General features: G+C 46.1%; 1 protein-coding gene across 1 annotated transcript in view; it reads left to right on the top strand.

The window, feature by feature from the left end:
- Window positions 1–2,589: 2,589 nt before the first annotated feature.
- FAM20A (FAM20A golgi associated secretory pathway pseudokinase) overlaps window positions 2,590–26,737 on the top strand; it is a gene marked incomplete at its 5' end in the record, with an annotated part of 47,999 nt that continues 23,851 nt past the window's right edge. The window contains one exon of the mRNA XM_080923823.1: window positions 2,590–2,993. Within this exon, the coding sequence (XP_080779949.1) occupies window positions 2,590–2,993 (404 nt within the window). The remainder of the gene's footprint in view (window positions 2,994–26,737) is intronic.

The raw sequence follows: 26,737 nt of genomic DNA, 5'->3' as shown, positions 1-26,737 counted from the left end.
GACTTCCGTGCCCTTGACCTTCACGGGGCACGTATGTTTAGATAACCTTCAAGCAAGTTAGAACGAGCCTTTGCTAGACTGGAGCCGGATGAAAATGTCTGCTGGGGATAATCAAAGTCATAAGGCTTCTTTTCTTCAGCCTAGAAACACATGAACGGCTTCTTGCTGTAGATAAGACACCGCCGCACGTCACCTGGCTCTGTAGTCTACTGGCCATGGTGCCTAATTAGACAAAACAAAAGTTGCAAAGTCTCTCAGAAACTGATCACCTGTTAAAATTTAATTCTAGATTTAAAAAAAAAAAAAAAAAAAAAAAAAAAGTCCCACGGGTCTCTTAAAGGCTAGGACCGAATCCAGCTTGTGTGAACTGGCTGAGAATGCTGGGCCTTGAGGTTTCTGAGTCGGACTCAGTCTTAAGGAATCTAGTCCTTTTGTCTGGTGTTTTTTATTTCCAGTTTTTCCCCCCTTGTGGTTTTTGTTGTTGTTGATTGTTTGTTTGTTTTTTGTTTCAAACCATCAAGAGTCTCCAACCTAACTTAGTGCTTTACAAGAAACCAGATGTCATACAGCCAGAGCATGTCTCAGAGCTGTCTGGCACAGCTTAGGGATATTCTGAGCAATATGTATACTTTAACTCATTTTAAGCCTCGGGATGACCTCATGGAGTAAAAGTTTCATTACAGGATGCTTAGGCAATAAGTCAATTAGTAAACTTCTTGCTGTGCAAACACAAGACTAATCTCCATCACCCACATAAAAACCCAAGCTAGTGTGGTGGCAGACATTTATAATCCCAACTGCAGGGAGGCAGAGACTGGACGGTCTCTAGAGTTTACTGACCAGCCAGTCGGGTCCCAGAAAAAGAAGCTGCCTTAAAAGCACCAGTGGTTCCTGAGGAATAACACTCAAGGTTGACCTCTGGCTTCCCCATGCGCGCGCGCGCGCACACACACACACACACACACACACACACACACACATTCATCTAAAGATGAGAGGATGGCAGATGCCACAAGAAATATTTGACCAACTGCAGGGAAAACTCCAATGTGAACCCACAAGCTCCAGTGTCTCAGAATGGAGACTCTAGCAAGAGCCTGCAGATCCTTAACCAGTAAAATTAGACCCTTTGCTGCCCAGGCAGGCAACAGCTGGCAAAAAATAAAATAAAATAAAAAGGCTTTTCCTGAACATTCTCGAGGGTGGGTCCACCTCTCCAGGCAGACTCACATTTTCTATATTCCCAGATCATAAAACAGAGAAAGCCAAGATTTCAGGGCCTCCCTCCCCTGCTCCTCAGAAGGAAGTAACATGGGTGGAGAAGTGTAAATGACCTCACAGAATATCAGGAAAAAGCCTAAGTAAGCGGGTCCTCCAGTGATTCATTTGGGTGGACTACTTTCACACCAAGCTACATTCAAGAGTTCGGAGTGGGGTCATTTGGGGCCCCTCCCTCCCTGCCATTTCCCCTTTTCAAAGTACTGGCAGATTTGGAGTCAGACTCCATCCAAACAGGAAATCACCCAGGTTCTAGGTTAAGGGGGAGTCTTATTTTTAAAGGGCAAGCTATTTTTGCGCACCACGTGAGTGTGTCTTCAGTGCAAGTGCCTACTATGTGCTGGACGCATGGTTGTTATGAATCCAGTTTATGCCCTTCAAGGAGTACGCTGAGGAACAAAATTCAAACCCCCAGACACACATCTGGCAAAGCTTACAGAAGAAAGGCTTTTAAGGGTTTGCATTGTCTTTTTTTTTCCCCCTAAAAACTAAAATTGGAAATAAAAGGCTCGAGTGCACCTCGCTTGGGCTCACCAGGATGTGTCTGAAGAGCCCTGAGCCAGGAAAGTAGGAGGCCCCGGGGCAAGGAGTGAGCGGGAGGAGAAGAGGGTTGATGGTAAGGTAGAAGGGCAGAGCCGGCAACATAGGGATTGGGAGTTTGGCTGGCAAGCTACGCCAGAGGCAGGTGCCAGCTAAGAGTGGGCGGAGGTACCGACGCCAGGCCAAGCCAGGCAGCAGGGAGGCTCTTACCTCTGCCTCTAGGAGTCTAGGCGCAAAGACAAGATCGCCCGAGGCGCCCCTGCTTTGTCAACTCTCCATTCCCTCCGCTCCCGCCAGCCCGGGGCACAGGAGTCCCTGCCGCCTGCAGGAGGAGCCGCTGGAGCTGTCTCAGCAGCTGCGGAGCGACAGCATCCTTGGAAGAGACGCCCTGGGCTACGCAGTCTCTCCGGCCTCCTCCTAGGGGGCGAGAGCTCCCTTGCGCTCCTTCCAGTGATCGCCCCTACCCGGCCACCAGAGCCAGCAGTCTTACTCCGGGGACCTCTCCACCTGAGCAGTCCCTGGAGGAGGGGTCACAGGGCAAAGAGACTCAAATAACAACCGGGTAGCCAGGGAACCCCAACCCCGGGTCTCTACTGGGCGAGAAAAGACAACGCTGTCAACACTGGGAGCTTCCTGCACGCGGTCCCCAAGTTCAGGGGAGACACCCTTCCAGGAGGAGCTAATCCCCTGTGTGAGCATTCCAGCCCCATCCGGACTCCAGGAGCTTCTTCCGTCTGCACCCCAAGTGTTTTCCGGGTGTCTGCTTGGGCCATGCCCGGGCTGCGCAGGGACCGCCTGCTGGCCCTGCTGCTCCTGGGCGCGCTCTTCTCCGCCGACCTCTACTTCCACCTCTGGCCGCAAGTGCAGCGCCAGCTCTGGATCGGCGAGCGCCCCGTCGGCTGCCCGTGCTCCGGCCGCGCCCCCTCCGCGTCTCTACACTCAGCTGCAGCCTCCCGGGACCCTGGCACCGCCTGGCACAACTTTTCGGGAGCCTTGCCCCGGGTCGAGCATCCCAGCCGCGGTCGCCCTGCCCCACGCTCTAAGCTGCAGGCCCTCTTCGCCCACTCGCTCTACCAAGTCCTGGAGGATCCGCCTCTCCTGGGTCCCGAAGACTGGCTCTTGGCAAGCCAGGAAGCGCTGCGGTATTACCGGAGGAAGGTGGCCCGCTGGAACAGGTGAGGACCCTGCCTGGGAGACCCCAGGCTCCGGGTTCCCTAGCATGACCCTCCAGGCCCTGGCTGGTCATGTCCACTCCCACCCTGGGCTGTGGGAGTTTCAACCTGCCGTCACAACCTGACACTAGGCTTCAATCCCCATCTGGACCCCCACCTGCTGTAGCAGACCTCAGACCATAGAAAGATCTCCGTGTGAGAAAAACAGCAAAGAAATGCTCTCCACCGCTGCTCCTCCTTGAGTCCCCAGACTCTCTAATGGTCACTTTCCAGATCCTAGTGCTTTTGGGGGTGGGAGGGGGCTTTCTCTCTGTCCTGCTGTGGACAGCTGTTGTGGGGCTTTTGTTTTCCAGAATGAACTTTGCAAATAGAGAACAGGGCTGGCTTGAACTCAGTACTCACCTCAGCTCTTTGGTCAGACCAGACTGCCCTATCTCCAAAGACCTAGTTTTTTGTTTGGTTGTTTTTTTTTTTCCCCCTGTCCCTGTCCCTCTGCTCAGGGTTGGAGACCAAAAAGGTCAGCTGGAGCAGACCTTAAACTCTTTCTGATGTGGCAAATCCTTGTTGCTCATTAAACAGAGCCTGGGGGGGGGGGGGGTTGGCCAATGTTCCGAACTGAAGGCAGTTTATTATCTTTTATTATTGTGATGATTTGAGCTGAGGCTTCTGGAGAGACGGGGAGGCGGGGGCGGTGGCAGGGAGGGCTAGGAATTTGGTAAACTGAAAGCAAAATTTGGAGCTAAATATTAAAGTATTTAGGATAAATCTAAGAGTGTTTCTAATAAGAGTATGTTGGATAACGTATCTAGGATAAATTTAAGTGTTTTTTACAAGAGTGTGTTGGAGATGGCGAGGTAGCCATTGCTGGGAGGTCCCCCAGCCTAGAGCAGAAAGCCCTCATATGAGTTAAGGACTGAAGTCCAGAGTTACTTGAATCTAGAGTTCCCTGTCCCTGCCACACCCATCTGTTAATACAAGAGATTTCAGAATGAGGTGTCAGGGGTGGTTTTAGAGTCCCTCAGGAAGATGAGAAGACCATAAATCTCAGTTGAAACTCTGTTGCCAGCCCAATTTAACTGTTTTCTCATTAATTGGTGGGACTAAAACTTGAGGGGGGGGGGCTTCCACATATGAAGAGAAAGAAGTTGAAACCTATTGGCTGAAATCGCTACAGTGGATTTCATTTGCAACCTCTATGGCTGGTGATTTTATATTAGTAAGTGGTTCTCAATTCTATTGCTAATTGCGTGCAATAAAAAGGCAGTTTAAGATTGCTTCTCGAGTGCTGCCACTTTCAATATTACCTTAATTTCATCAATAATGTGGGAGCATTATGGATCAGTGGACTAGGAAATTTGCCCTTAGAAAAATTATCCACAGAACTACAGGCTATGGCCAAAGTTGGTTGTTATTGTAAATGTAGATGCATGTCTACCTAGTCTCTCTCTCTCTCTCTCTCTCTCTCTCTCTCTTTTTTTTTTTTTTTTTTTTTTTTTTTTTTGTCTCCTTAAATTTCCAGGGAAATATTTGGGGAGAAAAGCAAAAATCTTTCTCATCCAGCAGACAGAGCAATTGATTTTAAGCTTGCTTCTAACAATGTGTGTAAACACCACACACACTCACACACACACACACACATTTACACACACTCACACACACACACATTCACACACACTCACACACACATACCACACACACATCCACACACACACACTCACACACACACACCACACACACACACTCACACACACATTCACACACCACACACACACACTCACACACACACTCACATACACACACACACACACACACACACACACACACACACACACACACACAGACATTTACTGCCCAGAAATGTTGGTCATTTGACAGGGGATCAGTAGGGAGTGGGAACCTTCCTACTTGTCTTTAGCAGATCACTAAACATAGCAGTTTCCCAGGCAAAGTCTATGGGTGGCCTGAAAGTTGAAGCTGTATATAATAGTGCCAAACCTTGACATCTGAGACAGAAAACACACTCCCTCCACCTGAAGAGTCCTGTAAACACCAACAGGGTGATGTCAACAAGACAGTGGGTTACAGTTCCACCAATGCTAAGACAGCAACTGGCTGAGAGTATATCACTCAGTTGGTAGAGTGCTTGCCTGGCGTCCATGAAACCCTGGTTCAGTTGGCAGAATCCCATAAACCAAGTGCATATCTGTAACCCTGACCCTCAGGAGGTAGAAGGCAGAAGGAAGAGCAGAGTTCCGAGGTCTTTCTCATCTACTTGCTGAGTTTGAGACCAGGGCACCATGAGAGCCTGGCTCCAATTGGCTTGTGTGGACTGACTCTCATGAAAATTTCTACTGTGATCACAGCACCCCTTACTGAAGCATGTATCCTGATGACTATGAGGACGTGTGTGGATGTGTTCATGGATCCTGAGAGTCTTAGCACAGGAGGAAGGAAGCATCCAAATCCCCCCTAGCGGATATTTAGAATGATGGGCAGCAAGGGGAGAAATATAGACTGGCCTAGGTAATTGTTTGTGTCTTGCACAGGCAAGCCCGTGCTTGTAGCCACAAACCTGCTGGCATTTAAAAACTAGTGATATTTAAGCGGTTCTTCCCTGCCAATAATTACCTAACATTAATTACTATCCAAAAAGCAAACCCATCAGCAAACCGTCTAATACATTAGGAGAGACAGAGGTAACAACATAACCAAATCAGCATTCTTTATCCCTGCCTGGAAGAAAACAATATTAGTCCGGGTGATTTTTTTCTTTTAATCTTTATTTTTTGCTACCACATTAAGAAGTGACAACTGGGGCTCACTTCCAATAGGGGCAAGTAAGTAATGGATTCTCCCACTCTCAACCCCTGAACACTTCTTTTGGATTTCACACAGTGCCAGATGAAGCCTGTGCACTGTCCTGAATTTTTGGATTCTCATCTGACGTCAGTTCATTGGATGTCGGTATTTTAGTTAGGGTGAAATGTGGAAACCTTGCTGTGTGTGCTCTGAACCTGAAGACTGGACAAAACCTCCTCATACGACAGTTCTTCCTTGACTGACTGACTGCCTCTCTCTCTCTCTCTCTCTCTCTCTCTCTCTCTCTCTCTCTCTCTCTCTCTCTCTCTCTCTCTCATTCTAAATGCAACCAAGTGCGGTACAGTCCAAGTTTAAAATGTAATCAGAGAAAGTGTCACTGTGAGGCTGTCAGCTGCTGATCACAGCAAGCAAGCCAGTGCCAGGCTCCATCAACCTTGATGACACCTCTGGCACCTGTCTGGAATATCAAAAAGGCAGGGGGACAGGGAAACGTCAACATCACTCTTTCGGGCCATAAACTAACAAGGCAGAACTGTGCAGCTTTTGCTCTTAGTCTTTAGCTAGTGATGGTGATAGTGAGGTTTACCTGGAGTCCAGGTAACAGTTCACGACTTTAGCTATGCTGATATTGAAACTTCTTCTGTGGCCCAGAGCTGTCCCAGCCAGACATCTGTTCTTGGACAGACATGTCAAAACTCGAAAGCTTGTCCTGGCCTTTTGCCTGCATATTTTTGGTCAGTTCTTCTATAGTCCTCTGGTCTTGGTGGTCAAGGTCAAATAGGGTCAGGCCTCTCTGGTGTAGCGACTCCAGCAGCAGGGGTACAAACATAAGTTCTCTGCCCTCTGCTTTTCCTCTTGTCTTCCTCCCATGTCGGGAACGTGGTACTGGCCAGCAACCACACTCAGTGTCCCTCAGCAATGTGTGTGTCTCTCCACCTCAAGCTTCCACCATCCCCCTCTCCTACCTCCTTGTCACAGAAAGCAACCCTGGCCCAAAGTCTCTCTTTAGAAGTCACAGCAAAGAGACTAGGCAGCTTTTCAAAAATGACAGTTGTTCAAGAGGAGTAAGTTGGCTGAAGTTTCTGTGGGGGAATCTCTGAGAAGATCCAGAAACAAGGCAGATAAGAGGAAAATAGAGAGAAAAGGGCCAGGAGAAGAAAGAAAGAGTTCTCCTGGAGATAAGAACTGTCTAGTCTAGGAATCTCAAAAGATTAGGCTCTCTCCTCCCTCAGAGGTACAAGAGATGTACCCTTCCAGTTTTCTGCTTTCCTCCTGAATGCCTCTGGAGGGCTTTCTGGCTTACCTCATGACTACTCCAGACCATATGCAACATCCATTTCTCAAGAGCGGTCCAGACACACAGTCACAGACAGGGAGCCTTCCTCCCGGAGCCAGCAGGATCTTAGCTTTGTCTGAATAGTCTTTCCAGCAATGCTAGATGGAGAGAGAAATGGCCGCCCAGAATTTGGGAATACGCCCCAGCCACGGCCTATGCCTGGTGAACAGCCGGAGTAGGGACTCATTTCCATCCGTCTTAATTAGAGCCTAGCTGGGCTGGGTTGGGAAAAGCTATTATCTTGGTGGTTTCTGAGACCTGGGACTGCTCTATTCTGCTCAGAATCAGAAGCCACAGGCAGATGGTTTCTGAGTGAATTAGTCCAGGAAGCCAGTCAAGGCTCCTCTCTCATTGTACCCTGACTCACTACCCCAACAAAGAGCTGAATCAGGAGAAGTATCAGTGGTGGTCATCCAAGGAGGGTAGCACATTGTCTTAGTCAGGGTCTCTATTCCTGCATCATGACAAAGAAGCAATTTGGGGAGGAAAGGGTTTATTCAGCTTACACTTCTGTATCGCTGTTCATCACCAAAGGAAGTCAGGACTGGAACTCAAGCAGGTCAGGAAGCAGGAGCTGATGCAGAGGCCATGGAGGGATGTCACTTACTGGCTTGCTTCCCCTGGCTTGCTCAGCCTGCTTTCTTATAGAACCCAGGTCTACCAGCCCAGGGATGGCACCACCCACAATGGGCTGGGCCCTCCCCAACTTGATCACTAGTTGAGAAAATGCCTTACAGCTGGAGCTCATGGAGGCATTTCCTCAGCTGAGGCTCCTTTCTCTGTGATAACTCCAGCTTGTGTCAAGTTGACACAGAACCAGCCAGTACACATATCATGCTTCTAAGCAGATGAAAATGAAGACCCTTGGTCAAGAGCCAGAAGCCATGCCTTAATTCCTGTCCCCGTCTGTCTTCTCTCACCTAAGCCATTTTCTCAATGATCCTGGAAACTCAAGTGTCTGTTTTTACATGTGTAAATCCTCCTACCCAAAGCATCCTGGCTTTAAGCCAGTTACTTCACATACGCCAGCCTCAAGGTTCTGTAGAAGTAGGGACATGTATGTGGTCAGTAGATTTTTCTAGATGGTCTCCCAAGATTTCCAGCCCTGGTATATGCATATGCATACACACACACACACACACACACACACACACACACACACACACACACACGATACACCTGCTTCAAGGTTTGCCATGGGGTAGATTCCAAGTAAATATCTGTGGAATGCCTTCATTGTGCACAGATGACACCAGGACTTAAGGTTATCAGTAGATCATCTCCCACCGAAAAGACCTTAGATAAAATAGATCCAGACTGTGAAGTCACCCCCACCTATGACTTGCTGACTCCTATAAACGTCTAGAGCAAAACCACCCTGAGGAGCCAATGTGAGGTTTGGATCTGGGTTCACTTCCCATGGTAGGAGCCTGAAGCAAATCAAGTTCAGACCTGAGACGGGGCGAGAAGGAAAGTTGAGAAGGTGTCATCTGCTGAGATGAAGGAATTTCTTTAGCATCTTATGCTTTCTTAGGAAGAACAGCCAAGAAACCTTGCATGGAATAAAAAATGGGAAACACCCGGGCTTTGACTTTGCCAAAGCCATCCCTGCCCTGCCCCTTGGCAGGTGCCCACCTATATTTTTCTTGTGATTATTCATTAAGCTGGAAGCTGATGAGAAGTTACAAATGCTGCTGAAGTATGCTTGTGTATGGCCGAAAGCCCAGTGGGGATACCATTCTAAACAGCCGTAGTCTGAGTGGCACAGATCACTACCTGCTATTATAGGCAGGCATTTGTATATGTGCCTAATGAAAACCACAGTATGGAAAAAACACTTAGCTGTTTGTGCTGTTGCTTGGCACAATGTCCCATGGCTGAAAGTGGGAAGTCGGGCCAGAACTGAGTTTGGGGGCTTTGGGGAGAGGCCAGTGTCCAAGACTTTCCACCCATAGAGCCTGGCTTAAGGGGCCAAGCCCTGGAGGCAGCCAGGAGACTTTGGCTGGAGCAACAAGAGACCAAGTGGAGACCCAGCAAGGGCCTGTTTTATTGGACTCACTAGGAATAAGCCAGATAATAAATTTGTAGAGCCACAGGAAACAGGGAAGTGAGGAACTGTGGTTCCCAAGAAGCCCTGCACCTGAAATCAACCCGGCAAAATACAGAAGTGCTGGCAAAGGGGCCTGGGAGGTGTCTAGATGGGGAAAATACCCGCTGCACAGACTCAGTAGGCTCAGTGGTACACGCCTGTGATTTTAACACTGAGAAGGCAGAGACAAGGGGGAACTCTGGGACGCACTAGCTGGCCAGTCTGGACAAATGGCTGAGCTCCAGGTTCAATCAGAGAACTTGTCTTTAAGAAGAAAGAAAAAAAACTGAAAAGCAATTTCAGAAGATACCTAATGTTGACTTCTGGTGGGCCTCTGTATTCATATGCATGTTTTCAGGTGGGTGTGCATGCATGCATGGGTGCATCTGTCTGTCTGTGTGTCTGGTGTCTGTCTGTCTGTCTCTCTCTCCCCTGCCCCCCTCTCTGTCTCTCTCTGTCTCTCTCTCTCTCTCTCTCTCTCTCTCTCTCTCTCTCTCACACACACACACACACACACACACACGTTGGCATAGAAGCACATGTCTGAGAAACTGGATGATAAAAAGCCTGGTGGCCTGGATTTATTTTACCATACTGGGGGTCAAACCCAATCTCGATGCCCCTTACCCAGCACTTGCTCCACCACTAAACCCAAGACAAGCAAAGGACAAACCAAAGGACAAGCAAAGCTGCCTGGACAATAAGCCTGCCTCAGTCACCAGCATTTGGGTCATAAGTAAACATTTTTTTTATGATGTTAACCGAAATAAAACCTACACACAGGGACAGATCATCTCTCCTGGCCTACCTCATCGCGTGTCTCAGGGGGTTGCGGTTTCAGCAGCTGAGATGGGCGTGTGTGGCTTTCTGGTCCTCTTTTCTTTAAGAGCAGAGAAGCGTGCGGATCTGTTCTCACAGCTCAGCTCATGGTCTTTCTTACCCTGAGAAGAATTAGGCATCGGGTGGAGTTGTTTATTTCTACATCCCATGCTCCCATGAGCACTCAGGAAAGAGTCAGACTGGGTGACCCCAATTCGGTAATCAAATCTAGCCCCTTAGATTAAACCAGGGTTTCATTGCAGGGGATTCTAACTGGGGTCACTGTATCCCACTGAGTTCAGGTAGGATCCACATTTTCCTTAAATTATGCAAGTTTGCATTCTGAGCATATGTTCACCCTCTTAGGAAATAGTTCATTATACTTGCAAAGTACTCCTTGCCTTCATCAGGATCCATTGGTTTCAGGAGTCAGAAATGCAATTCAAGGTAGCTCAGGCAGGACTAGGAAACAAAAGGAGAGGCTCAAAAAGCCAAACCTCCAAGGAGAGGGCTTGCAACTCACAAAGAAGCAACCTTTGGCCTGCCTCTGTTCTTGCTCACCACAGCACCCTTGCCTGTCTCATCCCTTCTTGTCTCTGTTCTTACTCTCCAGAGCCTGCATTCACCCTTTCCAAGAACCAACAAGAACCACAGGTCTCTTGCTTCTCTTCTTTGAACCTCTTTTTCCCTACCCTACCTCCTAGATGAGATAGCTTCAATCCTTCCTAGAGGTAAAATAGCCCCTCTCCCCTTACTTCTTTAATCTGTTTATATGGATAGACTGACATTCTTGCTTCTTCTAGATGCCCCTCCTTTGAAGTCAGAAGCTCCAAGCTGGCTCTTTGTGCTTCTCTTATTATAACGCTAATCCTCAGGGCTGGAGCTCTGGCTCAGTACTTAAAATCACACTGGCTGCTTTTCTGAAGGACCAGGGTTCGATTCCCAGCACCTACATGGTAACCATCTGTAACTCCAGCTCCAGGACACCAGATGCTCACCCGGTGCACATAAATACATATAGGCAAAGTCTCATACACATAAAAACATTAAAAAAAATAAATCTAAAATAATAGCAATGTCCAAGTCTAACTGACGCTGTGGTTGAATGTGTTGCATACACCGTACCACGTCCTCTCTTAATAACAAATGTGACGTTTAGAAACAGTGGGGAGGGGAGGGGAGAGGGAAGGACAGGAAGGAAAGGGATGAAAGGAAAAGAATGAAGATGCAACTGAGATGTAAAATAAATAAAATCTATTAATCTGGGAAAAGGGGAAATCATAACAAAGATTTGTTTCTCCTTATGCGGTTTGTTAAGTGTTTGTGTTCTAGAATAGAATTTCCAAAGAGTATTATCTTTCCACTTCTCTGTTGGACATGGATAATTTGGGCTGAGAATGCCTAACTCCAAATGCTCCAGGCTGAAGGCATTTTGGGTTTTGGACATTTGAGGAGTAAGGAATTTTTATATACATAGTGGGAAATGCTGGGTATGGGTACATGTCTATACACAATGGATAGCTTAGTTACACCTGTGTCCTGTATACATAGCCTGAAGGTAATTTTACACTATATGATTAGAATGCCTGGTTTGACCACGTTCTGCCATATGACATCAGTTACAGAAGTCTCTGCTCTACCGTCTCAGCAACACTCAAAAATATCTAGATCTTGGGGCATTTTGGGTTTCAGGTCTTTGGTTAGGGGTATCCAACCTATGATAACTGTCAGCGTTAAAACCATGAACACTGATGTAATTATCTCCCTACCAAACAGACTGGCCTGAAGCTAAACATGATACACAAGCACACAGCCTATGCACTCAGGAGTCTGAGGCAGGAGGATCAAACAAGTTCAAGGACAACCTGGGCTACGTAGCAAAGAAAGAGAGAAAAGTCTCAAACAAGCAAAGTGTTAGTTTATACAACCAGTAAGACTAGCCTGAACAGCCCCTTCTAAAGCTAGCAGCCAATTCACCAGTTTCTTATGAGGAGCTATCCCGCTGACCCATACTGCCCTGACAGCTTTCCATTGCCTCTGATTGGGCCTATGGGGGACTGAATAAAAATGCCCCCCATAGATTCATAAGGAGTGGCACTATTAAGATGTGCAGCCCTGTTAGAATAGGGATGGCTTTGTTGGGGGCATCACTAGGGGATGAGCTTTGAAGTCTCAGAGGCTCAAACCAGGCCTAGTGGCTCACAGTCTCTTCCTGTTGTCTGCTCATCGGATGTAGAACTCTTGGCTCCTTCTCTTCCTCCAGCCCATAGAATGCTGTCACCCACATTGAAGTTGGGTCTTCCTGCCTCAATTAACCTAATCTGAAAACGACCTCACCCACCCACGCCCATAGGTTCATTTCTTGGATGAGTCTAGGTCCTATTTATTAGACAAATAAATAGCCTCAGTGCACCTCCAAGACACCAAAGCAAGTTCTGTGATTATAGTTACAATCACAATGTGACTTTAATGTATAATGTTTAAGGCTATAGTGAGAAACAATGATAGCACAGTTTGCTATCCGAAAACAAAAATACCTGAGGTGGATTTCCCACTACAAACATCTCTGCCTCCCTATCCTTGAGCCCTCTATGAAGACTCTTCATGATCCACCCAGTCCCTGCTGGGTGACTGAGATGCCATGCTTCTAGCCAGTTGGAAGCCATGGGACCAGCCTGCAGTTCCCAAGCACAGGGAAATCAGGCATTGCATTTGTTACCGAAGCTGTCATAACACACTTCATCGAAGTGCTATCGATGGTGCCTTCAAACAGCACCCCTTTGCTACCCTGCAGCTCTGGATCGATGCAGCCTGGGTGCCAGTCAGAAGCCTCCCTCCAACAGCTTCAGAGAGACTTGAGTCTCGCCTCCTCCAGTTTTTAAGAGCTGCTGATGGCATCATATATTCTCTGGCCATCACCCTGCAATGCACTTCATGGCCACATCTCTGCCTCTTCTATGCTTCTATGTACCTGTCTCCTCTCCTGCCTGTGTGTACCTGTCTCCTCTCCTGCCTGTGTGTACCTGTCTCCTCTCCTGCCTGTGTGTACCTGTCTCCTCTCCTGCCTGTGTGTACCTGTCTCCTCTTCCTGTCTGTGTGTACCTGTCTCCTCTCCTGCCTGTGTGTACCTGTCTCCTCTTCCTGTCTGTGTGTACCTGTCTCCTCTCCTGTCTGTGTGTACCTGTCTCCTCTCATGCCTGTGTGTACCTGTCTCTTCTCCTGCCTCTGTGTACCTGTTTCTTCTTCCTGTCTGTGTGTACCTGTCTCCTCTCCTGTCTGCTTGTACCTGTCTCCTCTCCTGTCTCTGTGTACCTGTCTCCTCTCCTGTCTGTGTGTACCTGCCTCCTCTCCTGTCTGTGTGTACCTGTCTCCTCTCCTGCTTCTGTGTACCTGTTTCTTCTTCCTGTCTGTGTGTACCTGCCTCCTCTCCTGTCTCTGTGTACCTGTCTCCTCTCCCGCCTCTGTGTACCTGTTTCTTCTTCCTGTCTCTGTGTACCTGCCTCCTCTCCTGTCTGTGTGTACCTGTCTCCTCTCTTGTCTCTGTGTACTGTCTTCTCTCCTGTCTGTGTGTACCTGTCTCCTCTCCTGTCTCTGTGTACCTGTCTCCTCTCCTGTCTGTGTATACCTGCCTCCTCTCTTGTCTCTGTGTACTGTCTTCTCTCCTGTCTGTGTGTACATGTCTCTTCTTCTGTCCATCTTTCCCTTCTAAGACACTTGTTATTAAATTCATGGCCCATCTACATAATCCAAGATAATCTCTTCTCAAAAACCTTAATTTATTTTCATCCACAAAGAGTCATTTTCCAAGTGAAGACCTGCTTACAAGCTCAGGGGGAGTGGGCCAGAAATACATTTGGGAAACCACCATTCAGCCTAGGACATGCTTCATTTCAAATACAAACTCTATATAGTTGCCAGTTTAAATGATTTTTGAAACCTTTTAGATAAAACAGAATCAAATATGATCCATTAGATAAGCTTTCAGATATATCATAAAATAATCATGATTGTTGCAATGTGAAAATTTTTTAAAAAGAGTTGAAAATTAGGTCAAAGAGAAAATGAGATTCAAGATCAGTGAATCTGGGTATAAGGAGTTTGTCACAGTCTTTGCCAAGAAAACCTGCTGGAGTCAGCTCTCCTTAGACACCACCAGCCATGTCTCTAAGACAGAGGCCCACAGAAGCACACTGATTCCTCGAGGTGACTCAGCAAAAGAATGTCATCCCCAAACCCTCGTCATTAACACCACTGGGGCCACTACCACCACCATCACTGCCACCACCACCATCACTGCCACCACCACCATCACTGCCGCCACCACCACCACCACAAGTCATAATGTTGCATAAGGACTGGCATCCTCCTCCACATCCTTAGGAGATCCTCCCCTAGGATGGCCCCTCAGCAAAAGTCTTGTGGAATTATATTCACCCAGACCCATGGCTGGCTCCTGGCACTCAAGCCTTTGTCTCAAGGGAGGAAAGAAGGTAAGGTCTTGAGGCTCCAGGGCAGCGGGCGCCAGACATTCTTTGGACCATCCTCCACGAGCCTTATCTTTTCAATAGAGCTTCTGATCGACACTTGAGTGGCAGTCACGTTAAAGATAAAACTCCAACAGCGCCTGGACTGCAGCCTCTCAGGGCTGTCATTCAGAGCAAAGAAACAGAATTAGAAATAAAGTGGGACATAGGAACAAATGGTTCTGTGTCGGGGTCATAGAGTTAAACAGGCAAGAAAGTGAACTCAAAGCCACTGACTGACCTCTGTCCAAAGAGAAACCAAAGGTCCCCAGGCCCGCTAAATTCTTCTCAGACTATACTTTCAGCTCTGCTGTGACGAGCCGATGTGTAATTAATCAATCAATATGTCATGGATGTGGCTGCAAATTTATGGGCTGGGAAAAATTTCAATCGATTATAATCAAATGAAAACCATCAATGGCGCAATCATTGACTGCCTAAATGTATCAGTGGCCTCTCCAGGTTAAACTCATTACAAAGCAAAACAACCAGATACCCTCATTGGGCAACATTCTGTACTGCTCTTAGCTATAGACCCATTAAAATGTCAGGAGGAGCCAGCCTAAAACTACAAGCTTGGATTTATATTTTTATGTATTACAGTTATATAAGCCATGACCCTTTTTCTTTGGCAGCCATGGATTCCATGATCTACTGAGACAATTTATACTTTGTGATGGTAAAGCCATTTAATCAACATACATGAGAAGTATGTCTTCCTCAAACTCCTGGTAAAGAACACTGTGCTCCCCTGATTGGAAATATTACTTACTGACAAGGTTATAATTTAATGAGCAGGTACACTAGAAGAGCTCAACTCTGCTGGAAACAGCTAACTGGCTCTTCCTTTTCTCTAGGTCATCTTTACCAAAGGGGATCCTGTGTGTTCCTTTTCCCCAAGCTCCACTTTATTTTCCAACACAACGTGTTACAGTCTTGTTTATTGATTTTGTTTAATAATAACCTCACTGGATCCTAAGCCTCTTAAGGATTTCTTGGGTTGAGTAAGGGCTCCACATTTTAACTCCTGGGTGCTGGGACTAGCATCTTGCTCTGGAGAGCAGGGAGAGCCATTTAAGTAATTAAGTAAAAAATGACTTTTGATTGATTTAGTTAAGTTGAAATGAAAGTTCATTGTAGACTATCAAGACGGACCCCAAATCCAGAGCCAAGGGTCCTTGTAAGAGAAAGATTAGGAACAGAGGAAGTAGTCATGCAGGCAGAGACTGGAATGAGATATCCAAGATGACAATCATAGTCACCAGAAGCTGGAGAAACAAAAAATGGACACACACCCAGAGCCCCAAAAGGAGTTTGGCATTACTGATATGTCTTTCAGACTCTTAGATTCAACCTGCAAGAAGAATGTGCTGTTTTAAGCCACCAAATTTATGACTACATGCAATAGCCAGAAAACATTCATAGAAGGGTGAAGGTGTGTTTGTTCCAGTACCTAAAATACCACGTGTACAGTATAGGTGTTCATAAAATATCAGCTAAGTGGATGGATGGATGGATGGATGGATGGATGGATGGATGGATGGATGGATAGATGGATTAGTGAGTGAACAAGAAAGTTTAAAGAGCTCAGTAGGCAACTCTTGAGTTCCACATGGCTGCCTCAAATGTGCTGTGAAGCCTGAGGCTTATTTCCTGGAGCCTGAGTTTCCTGGTCTGTGGAGGAGGGTGTAATATGAATCCAAAGAGTATCTGGGAGACTGCCTGGTTCCTTCCACACTGAGTCAGCAGTAGTGGAAGACCACTAGTTGCTTTTCTGCTATCATTCCATGTGACTTATTTGGTTCCCAACCATAGCCAACCCTCTCCATTCCTGTTTGGTTTTTGGGTTAATAACGAACAATGTCTGTGATCTCCCATGCCAGGAAGCATCACCCATAGTTTCAAGCTGTTGATTGCCCTTTTTTTTACTTAGCCAGAGCTGACTCTTCTACAAAAAAAATATGGAATAATCTCCTCCCACCCAACATTGTGATGTCAAATACCTAGAGCTTCGAGGTGAATAGAGAACATAGAGTAATCTCTAACTGTAGTGTGTTCACAAGTTTCAGAAACATTTCTGTATTCATACATCTATGTATCTTTGTATTTATCTATCATATATCTTCTATCTATATATCATCTGTCATATATCTATCTACTGAACTCTCATCTACCTGTCATCTTTCCATCATCTATCTATCTGTCTATTGTCTATTTAACTATCTCCATCTCCCTCTCTTCCTGCAGATTTTAGAAACCTCCCTCTCCTTGCCTAACAAAGCTTGAATCAAGCTGACCTCGGCTTATGGGAGACTTTCCCCCTCAAGCCATACCTCTAAGGACCTTGCCATACAGAGGCAGCTGACATAAACCAGCACTTTCTGTTTAGGACAGTGTTAAAATATTATATCATTTAACCCCCAGAACTCTGTGTGTAGGTATTCTTGTTATCTATATATTCAGACTAAGGAAAGGCTCATCAGGGTAGGTTACACAAAATAGCTAGACTTCTATATATAGAAGATGATTCTAGACATTCGAGTCCAGGAGATGTTCCAGGCACAGGGACCCAGGTCCTTGTATTGTTGTTATAAGAACCTGAGCCTATCTCCAGAATCAACATAAAAGAAAAGTGGGGGTTGGGTGGAATGTGCTGATCTCAGCACTGGGGAGGTGAAAATAGGAAGGTTCCTTAGTGAGGGATCCTGTCTCAAGAGCAAACAAGGTGGACAATGCCTGAGAAACCATAGATTGGCCTCTGGCTTCCACAAACATACTAACATGTTCATGCATACACACATGCTCCTGCAGACACTCTCGGCGGAGGGGGGTGGAGAGACATTCAGAGAGAGACAGACAGACAGAGACATAGAGAGACACAGAGCAGAGAGAGGGAGATGGAGACAGACACAGAAAGCAGAGAAAGACAGACAGACACACAGAGAAAGACAAACAGACACAGAAAAATAGAGACACAGAGAGAGAGAGAAAGAGGAGAGAAACAGACAAAGACACAGAAAGACAGAGAGACAGACACAGAGGCAGAAGTCAGGGACACAGTGAGACAGAGAGACAGAGAGACAGACACACACGCGCACACATACACACACACACAGAGAGAGAGAGGGAGGGAGGGAGGGAGGGAGGAAGGGAGGGAGAGAGAGAGAGAGAGAGAGAGAGAGAGAAAGACTGGGTTTCGGATCAGGCATTTTCAAGTACAGAAATTTAACTTCATTCTGGTGTCTTGCTTGGAGTTTGTCCTAAGGCCAGTTGCAGTGACAGTGCCACAGCCATTGGCTCCAGTTCCTGGCTCCCAAATCCTTACAATGAAGAGAATAATAACCACGTGGATGCCATACCGAGCTCCTGTGAGGCTTAAACGGGTTAAAATTGCAATGTAATTTAAACAGGATATGAGGCATAAAATCAGAGCTGTGTCAAGTTTACCCATTGCCCTGGTTCAGACCCATTTGAAATGTGATTTGTCTACTTTCCTCACTGGACAGAATTCCCCGTGGTATCCAGCCCAAGAATGGTCTACGATATGCACATTCTCAATTGGGTCCCTCTGCAGAAGCCACACCAGCCTCTGGATAGGTATTGCACAATAGCTGGACCAGGGCTGTGGACATACAGGGTCAGGGCAAGGTCAGCATCAGGCAGTGAAGAGGCCCCGTTGCAACACAGCCAGATTCTAGCTCCTGGGAAGAGGAATCAACGTGTCCTTATCCCCGAAGGAGGAGTCTGTGTCAGAAAACAGGGACTTTTGGTCTCACTAAAGGTCTGTGCCGTTCTTGATTTTCAAACAGCAAACAGCTGGCAATCTCCTGTGTCCCCCCACACCACAGTCAAAGTTGGCAGAGAAGTGTCATCAAAAAAAAAAAAAAAAAAAAATCAAATTAGCTAGCTTCCTTATTGATGTCTTGGCGTACAAAAATATCGGGTTTTATCATGTTCCTCTCGTACGGCTGTATCATTGCATGAGGCTCAGAGTCACTCATTAGCTTATTCCGTGCCCCACACATGTAATATGTAAACCTTAATTTCGCATACAATGTGTCCCTTTTCCCTCCTGTCACCCTTTATTTCCTCCTGCCCTGACTCCCCACCAACTGTCCCCTGCCTACTTTTATGTCACTTTTTAAATCTAGATTTTACACGTGAAGATATGGTTTATTTATTATCGTAGCATAAAATATGCCATCCACTTCCAGGCCATATTCTTGCAAATGACATGTTAATTTTTCTTTAACCCCAGTGTAGGTACCTGTTTGTATATCTGCACCCCCATTTTCTTCATCCGTCTGTTGGTGGGCATCTGGACAGGTTTCCTATCTGGGGACCAACAGAACGGTGTGCAAGTGTCCCTGTCCTAAGTATTGGATATAAACCCAATCGGTATAGCAGGGCAGTGTGGTAGATCTCCTTTTAGTTTCCTGAGGAACCGCCGCTGTGCTGATTTCCATAAAGGCTGAGCTAATTTGCATCTCCATCAAATTAAATTCCTGACAAGGCACTAGTTTCTCTCGAGCTACCAGGGAAGAACAAGAACAAGAACGGCTGTGGTCAAAACCCAGCTTCACACTCTTTCCCACTTAACCATTATTACTTCTCCTTAATCCTCGTCCCTTTCGGGGCTGGAGGGTTCTAGATTAGGGTAATATATTCGAATGGCCCAAATCTCTGCCTTCGATGAGTGCTACACAAGCGTGCATTATTGATGGTGTTAACAGAAATTCTATAGCAGAGGCATTATTAGGCACAGCAGTAATGTGTGTGTGCCAGACCCCTGGCTGTTAGGTGGGTCATGTGACCAGCTCTAGGTAATGGCATGATGTCAGTTGCGGTTGCCAATGTCATCACTTGACAGAGCACTGGGAAGCCATGGCTCTACTCCCTGCCTCAGGACCCTGAAGTCCGTGTCCTCACCATCCTTTGTGTCCATCAAACTGGTTCCGAGTCACAATATGGAGCAGAATCCCTAATGATTTGGGCTAGTCGTGCAGCGCAACAGACGTCTGTCTCAGTGATAGTAAGTCACTGAGGTTTGAGGACTAAAGTGTCACTGTATCAGAGCCAAGTTCCAGAAATCAAATCACAGCCCCCTTTCTATGAAGATGGCTGCAGACCGCATCTCCGTCACCACAGAGCTTCTTCCAGCAGACCCCCCCTTAGGGCTAATGTCCTGAGGGTTCAGGCCTTGAGACATCTGCAGAGAGCACACGCCTGCTCATGCTTATGGGCGGTACTGTCCCCTCTTGGTTGGGTTCCAGCACAAGACTATTGGCTGAGGCTGGATTCCTGGTGCCTAAAATGAGTCTCCCCCGGTACCAGCCAGGTACTCTTAAGCAGAGCCTACAGCCAACCCCAACTTTCATCCACTTCCTTCTCTCAGTCATTCTGCACAGCATATTCACCCCACCTGGACATTCAGAAAAATAAAACTGGAAAGGAGAACAGAAAGCCAGTCTACAGTTTCAGCTCCCAGTGAGTTCTGAATCTCCATTGCTCTTTATACAAGGAAGCGTCAAGGCTCGGTTATAACAGAGTGTAGAAAATTCCAGAAGACAAAAAAAAAAAAAAAAAGCATTAAATTTCTCAATAAATTTTCCAACCGCAGGGTTGACTGCTCATGTCGAGGAGGGAAAGAGGCCAAATCCACAATTACTACCCGTTTGTAAATCAAATGGAAAATAATACCATGCAAATTAGCACTGGTTCATAGGCCAAAGACTGGAAAAAATTTAATCTGGGTGGATCACAAGGAAATTTGCCTACCCACCACAAAAAACAAAACATGAAAGCAAGCCCGCCTGCGGCAAGCCCTTCCATCCAGATACCATTCTCTTTCAATGTGCATTTGAAACCGGCGGCAAGGCACAGTTCTTAGTTGAAAAACAGATATACAGTAAACTCTTGATTGTTGGGGATTCCAGGGCGTGTATTTTTAAACTGCCTCAGTCTTCTTGGTCTGCTCAAAGCATTGTCTTTAAACCATGTTTCTTCTTTCTGTTCTCAAAAAAAAAACACAGAGGAAAGAAAGGACTCATATTCATCTACATCAATGTTGCTTACTAAAAATGGTGTGTGTGTGTGTGTGTGTTTATATGTTGTGTGTATGTATGTATTATATATACATATATAAATGTGTATATATGTATGCCTATGTATATATGTGCATGTTTATATGAATGTGTGTATATGTATGCCTATGTATATATGTGCATGTTTATATGAATGTGTGTATATGTATGCCTATGTATATATGTGCATGTTTATATGAATGTGTATATATGTATGGATATGTGTATATGTGTATGGTTACATGTCATGTGTGTATGTATGGATATGTAAGTGTGTATATATGCATGCATATATGTGTATGTGTGTGTTCATGTGTATTTGAATGCTTGTGTGCATATTGTATGAATGTATGCATGTGTATATGCGTGTGTATCCGTGTGTCTATGTAAGCATATATGTGTATAGGTGTGCAACATATGGTTATTTATGTATATTTATAGAATTGCACAGTTAAAGGGTGAAATACAGTTTGCCATTTAAAGACATCAAACCTGCATCTAGTGAGTTCCCGTGTCTTGTCAATATGCTGGTTAGGCTGGGGTAAATCTGACAGCTAAATGTTCTCTGATACAGATTTACATGAAAAAGCAATTAAGCGCCATTTTAAGGTTCTGCTGTACAGCAGACATACAGTGTATGGGGCCCTGAGGAAGACGTTTATGCTGTCTGTGGAAAATATTAAATTTATCACAGCAGCTCTTGGCCTGTCATCAGAGGATTAAGTGCTTTATTTCCTCATGATTCCGGGGCTCTAGTCCAGGGTTTCCAACCCCAGTATGACCGACCTCTGGGGCCAGATAATCTCCTGGGGTGGGACTTTGTTAATTGCATCCTAGGGTGTTCCCACCAGCTCTCAGCACTCTGCCCAGTGGTCATGGCCACCACCGGGGTCCCCAGGCATTGCCAACTCTTCCTCAAGGAATGAAATAACTCCTTGCTGAGAACCAAAGGCCTGTTCAAAGGAAGCAACCATCATACGCAAAGCAGCGGTCTGTGGCTGTGAAGCCCTGCTCTGTGAAACACCACATCGCAGTGAGGCTGAGAAGCTCACTGGGCTGATACTCCCGGTTCACATTCATGGTTCACATTTCCAAATGTACATCGTATACAACCATTCCAGGGGCTGTGGAGAGAAGTGTTCTCTAAGCAAGAGGCTTCGTTTCAGGACTTCTCTGAACTTTGACTTGTCTTCTGTGTACTAGAACTCACCCACGAGGTCAAAGTTCAGATTCTCTTTGCATAAGCATTTGCCTCGGACCAGTGATGTTTATTAACCGTCTCCATCCTTAGCTCACACCCAGGACTAGAATCTAGGAAACCTGCCTGCCTCGAAAGGACCTGCAGTCCCCTTTTGTAACTCTGGAAATCACATCTACTAGTTCCATGTTTTTCTCCAGGGTGTATAGGTGCCCACATCTCCGGTGATCAGTCTACAAGCTGCAATAGAGGAAAATCTTAACACCAGCTCCTGAAATGTCCCTTCTAGCTTGCCATAGTCCTCTCCTTTAATCTAGAAACCATCTAGACTCAAATCTGTGAGGTCATCCAACAGCAGCAGTCAGTGTCTGGGCAAAATGAATGAATGAGTCCCGCCACGTTGATAAACCATGAAAAAAAAAGTTACACCTGGTCTCCCAAGGACCTAGGATCCCGAACTTTCTCTAAGATTTCTGTATCAGTTAACGCCCTTTGTTCTTGGTTCCTAACTGGCATCTTCTGTGATAATCTCAAACAGATGCACGATTTCACGGAAGGCTAAGTACCATAGTCACTGCAATGCATTAATGGATTTCCTTCTAGCGGAATGCATTTGGAAGCGAAGCCTTGGGAACCCTTACAGAAATGGAATCCCATCCCTCAAGAGATTCTTTTCCCCACAGTTTGGAACTGGATAGAAACTCATCTGCACAGCTAATGACTAGTAGCTTACAGGGTAATTTGCTGTGTGCACAGCACTTTACCAAGCGCTGAAGAGGATCCAAGGCAGAGTCACATCCTCAAGAACTTTACAACTTAGTTGAGAAGGTGACACGTGGCTGAAACTTTCGCTCAGCCCTGTTTTTCTTTCTGATGCTATAGCTTTGTGACAAAAACCTGAGTTTAGAACAAATTTTTTTTTCTTGGTGGCTCCCTGCCTCCTTCCTGACTTCCTCTTTAGGACCCCAGAACTACGGTTCTTCCAAAAATCCTAGCCCTGAAGATGGGAAAGGGCAATACCCATTTTAGCCCCCCACCAGCCAATGGTACCTCTTGGAATTGCTCACAGATGCGTGCTTGGCTCTGGTGCATACACTGTGGTCTAAATAGTTAGGAAAGGATTAAGGTATTTCACGAAATTCCTCCCCGGGAAACCTCAGGGCAAGTAAGCCTGCTGTGCTAACTTACAGTTTGGCAAATCATTACTACCCTGGCATGAGATTTAAAGAGTTATGCATGATCAGAGTTTGCTTCTTTGCTCCTGGAAGTGAGGTTGTGGCCAGATGCCAGCTGGGGAGTAGTGACCTCAGCAGAAATGACAGATCTTCCCCTGGTCAGTTTAGTTCTTCCTGACTCAGGAGGGATAGAGAGTTTTTAGAAGACACCATGAAAAGAAAGAAGGATGAAGAGCAAGATTTCTGGACATTTTAAACACAGAACTTAGATAAGAAAGGAAAAAGTAACACTCACACATATACATATATATGTATACATATATATATACACGTATATGTATATATAAGCATGTGTATGTATCAGTAGATGTTGTATATATATATATACATTTATACACACACATATGTGTATATATATATATATGAGTCTATGTGGAATATGTGACAGTAAAAGTTTTAAATCAGAGAAACCATGAAAAGTTTCTATAAGAAGCAAGTGCTTGGAGACACGTTTCACATAGTTGATTTGGGTGGGACCCAGAATGAAGAAGGAAAAAAAAAAAAAAAAAGACTAACATCATAAAATCAGTTAAGAGGCTCTTCTATGTGCCGGAGAAGGTACAACTCAGTTGACACAGCACTTGCCAGGAATGCACGAGGCCCTGAGTGCAGTGCCCAGAACACAGAAAGCTGAACACGGCGGTGCACATCTTGGTTACATGGCAAGTCTGAAGCCAGCGTGAGGTACATCTGACTCCGTCTCACACAAACAAAGAGGCTGTTATCAAACTTGGAGGTCACAATCTGTACCCCTAGTTAGGTTCAACCACCCATCCTCAATAAGCCAATTAAAAGAGCCAAATTAAAAATGAAAAGCAAGACATGTATTCTGTGTCTTCTTCATTTGGAAGGACAAGAAAAGCTAGTGAGCCCCTTGTGTCCAAAGTCCTGAAGTGAGATTAAAGTTTACCTCTTTTAGATTTATTTATTTTTGTTTTATATGTAAGGGTGTTTGCCTGCATGTGTGTCTGTGCACCGTGTGGGTGCTGCACCTGTGGATGGGGGACAGAAGGGAGTGTCGGATATCCTGGAACTAGAGTTCAGGATGGTAGAAAACCAACATGTGGGTGCTGAGACTCGAACCTGAGTCCTCAGGGTGAGTAATTAGTGCTCTTAACCACTGACATCAAAATTTACATTAGAGGGCCAAAGATGTGTGCATCTAAGCAGTCCCATGTTTTGACCTACCATCGTCTGGGTTTCTGTCTCATCCTATAAGGAGATCTCACAAGTCCTTAGAATTGTTTGAAATCCCTTTTAGGGAAACAAAGTTTCCCCATCTGTCTTGTGTCTTTTCCTTTTCCCAGGATAAGATTCCTGGGTGGGGGGCGAGGGGGATTCCCATGTCTTTGGGGTTCCTTGTTTCAGTAGTCTGGTAACCAGATTGAGAAGACACATGGGTCCCTCAAGAATAGAGTCAATTCTGCTAGGCTGGTTACAGGACTATTCCATTATCCAGGCAAGAGAACTGAGCTACAGCACAGACTACCAGAAGATATGCAAAAATACGAGGCTGCGGATGCAGAAGTATAGAGTGCAGAACATAGAGGATCAAAGATGCCTGGGTTCGTGTTGTACAGCCAAGACCGGGGAACAGAGTTCATTTTACATTGTCAGGAAAGTGTGTACACACACACACACACACAGAGAGAGAGAGAGAGAGAGAGAGAGAGAGAGAGAGAGAGAGAGAGAGGGAGAGGTTCTCTACTTTCCTTTCCAGTTCTGTCCCCATATCTCTTCTGTGACCACCAACAGAAAATACTATGTGTTCATATCTGTCTAGGCTGGTGCCACAATTATCTAGGTCCTGACCCCAGCACAGAAGGAACAGTACATATAAAAGCAACATGTGGGCTCTAGAGTCAAGTGTGAATTGGGAGTGTCAATCCCGGCCTTTCTATTCCCTCAAGACCAATAAATGCAGGCACCAGGAGAAGCTTCTAAAACAGAAGCTGTGTAGCCTGTGGCTAGAAGGGTGAGGAGCTTGCCCCAGCCTGTGCAAACCTTCTAGATCCTCCTGGAGCCCTCTGACTCACAGCTGTCTTCCCTCAGAGTCTCACAGCTAGCACCACACCCCAGTGACTCTTCCCTCCAGAAAGTGTCCCAAGCACAAGCCTACCTGGATTTCCTTGTTGTAGCTTGATTAAAACTTACCCTGCACCCTGAGACACCATGAACCAAGGGAGACTCTGGAGTCAGCTGGATGACCTTTGACCTTGAGGTTGTGCCAAGGCTTGCAATGATGGTAGAAATTCCTGTGACATACACGCAGCCCCCTTGATTGTGGGATGTCCCAGGGATATCGCTCTCGCTCTAACTTGCAAAGCAGGTTGCTTCTAGTTAAGTGACCCAGTAAAATTATGGCTCCGAAATCCCTCCTCCTGGTTTCTAGTCTTTACGACTGGTAAAAAACAATAATTAAAGATAGCAACCAAAGGTTAGACATGTAGTTCGGACGGCACAGGGCTTGCCTAACACGAACAAAGCTTAAGTTCCATGTCCTGCACCTCATAAACCAGGCCTGTTGATGCATGCCTGCAATCCCAGAGCTTGGGAAGTAGACACATCATTTTCAGTTACAAGTGAGTTCAGGGCCAGCCTGGGCTACAAAAGACCCATGTCAAACAAAACAGAAAGTCTACGGTGAACTCACTTCTTGGTCGGATTTAAATGCTTGTGTTGATATACTATACATGGAAGTTGCATTCAGGACCTCCGTTTTCCACAGTAGGTAAATTGAAGCTCTGGAACAGTGAGCTGTTGCTAAGACTGTGTCTTGTTCTCAGCTTTTTCATTTGCAAACCGTGGATCAGAGTGGGCATCATGTCCAGGGGTTGGAGGGTCAGCTGAGATCTTGTGTTTGTTCCCTTGGTGGGGAAGGCACAGGCATGTGCTTGTGCAGGAGTATTCTCAGAGGCCAGAAGAGGAAGTGGGACTCCTGTTGGATTGTCTCTGCCTTACTTCCTTGAGACATTGTATCCCAGTGCACCTGGTGCTAGGCTGGCAAGCTCTCACTCTCAAACTCCAGCCTCTTCCTGTTGCTGTCTCAACCCTGGGGTAACAGACATGAGCACAGCCACACTCAGCTTTTGACACTGGTGCTAGGGATTTGGACCCAGGTCCTCTGACTTACACAACATTCACTGTCACCCACCGTGCCATCTCCTCAGACCAGAGTCAGCACTGTTTCACACAGCCATGTGTCCTTTTCTGTGTCAGCACTCCCAATTAGCTCTTGTTTGGCTTGCTGTGTAGTAGATACCACACTGTGCAAATACACCACACTGTGCAAATACACCACCCACACTGTGCAGATATACCACACTGTACAGATACACAACCCACACTGCAGATACACCACACTGTGCAGATGCACCACACTGTGCAGATACACCACCCACACTGTGCAGATACACCACACTGTGCAGATATACCACCCACACTGTGCAGATACACCAACCACACTGTGCAGATATACCACCCACACTGTGCAGATACACAACACTGTGCATATATACAACACTGTACAGATACACCATACTATGTGCACCCACAACACTATGTAGATGCCACACTCTATAAATACACCACACCGTGCAGATTCTATACCATGTAGATACTACACTGTACACACACTACACTGT

The sequence above is a fragment of the Micromys minutus genome (assembly GCF_963924665.1).
Source record: "Micromys minutus genome assembly, chromosome: 10".
NCBI classification, from domain to species: domain Eukaryota; kingdom Metazoa; phylum Chordata; class Mammalia; order Rodentia; family Muridae; genus Micromys; species Micromys minutus.
The sequence above is the reverse complement of the archived record's forward strand: the minus strand, read 5'-3'. Positions and strand labels throughout refer to the sequence as shown.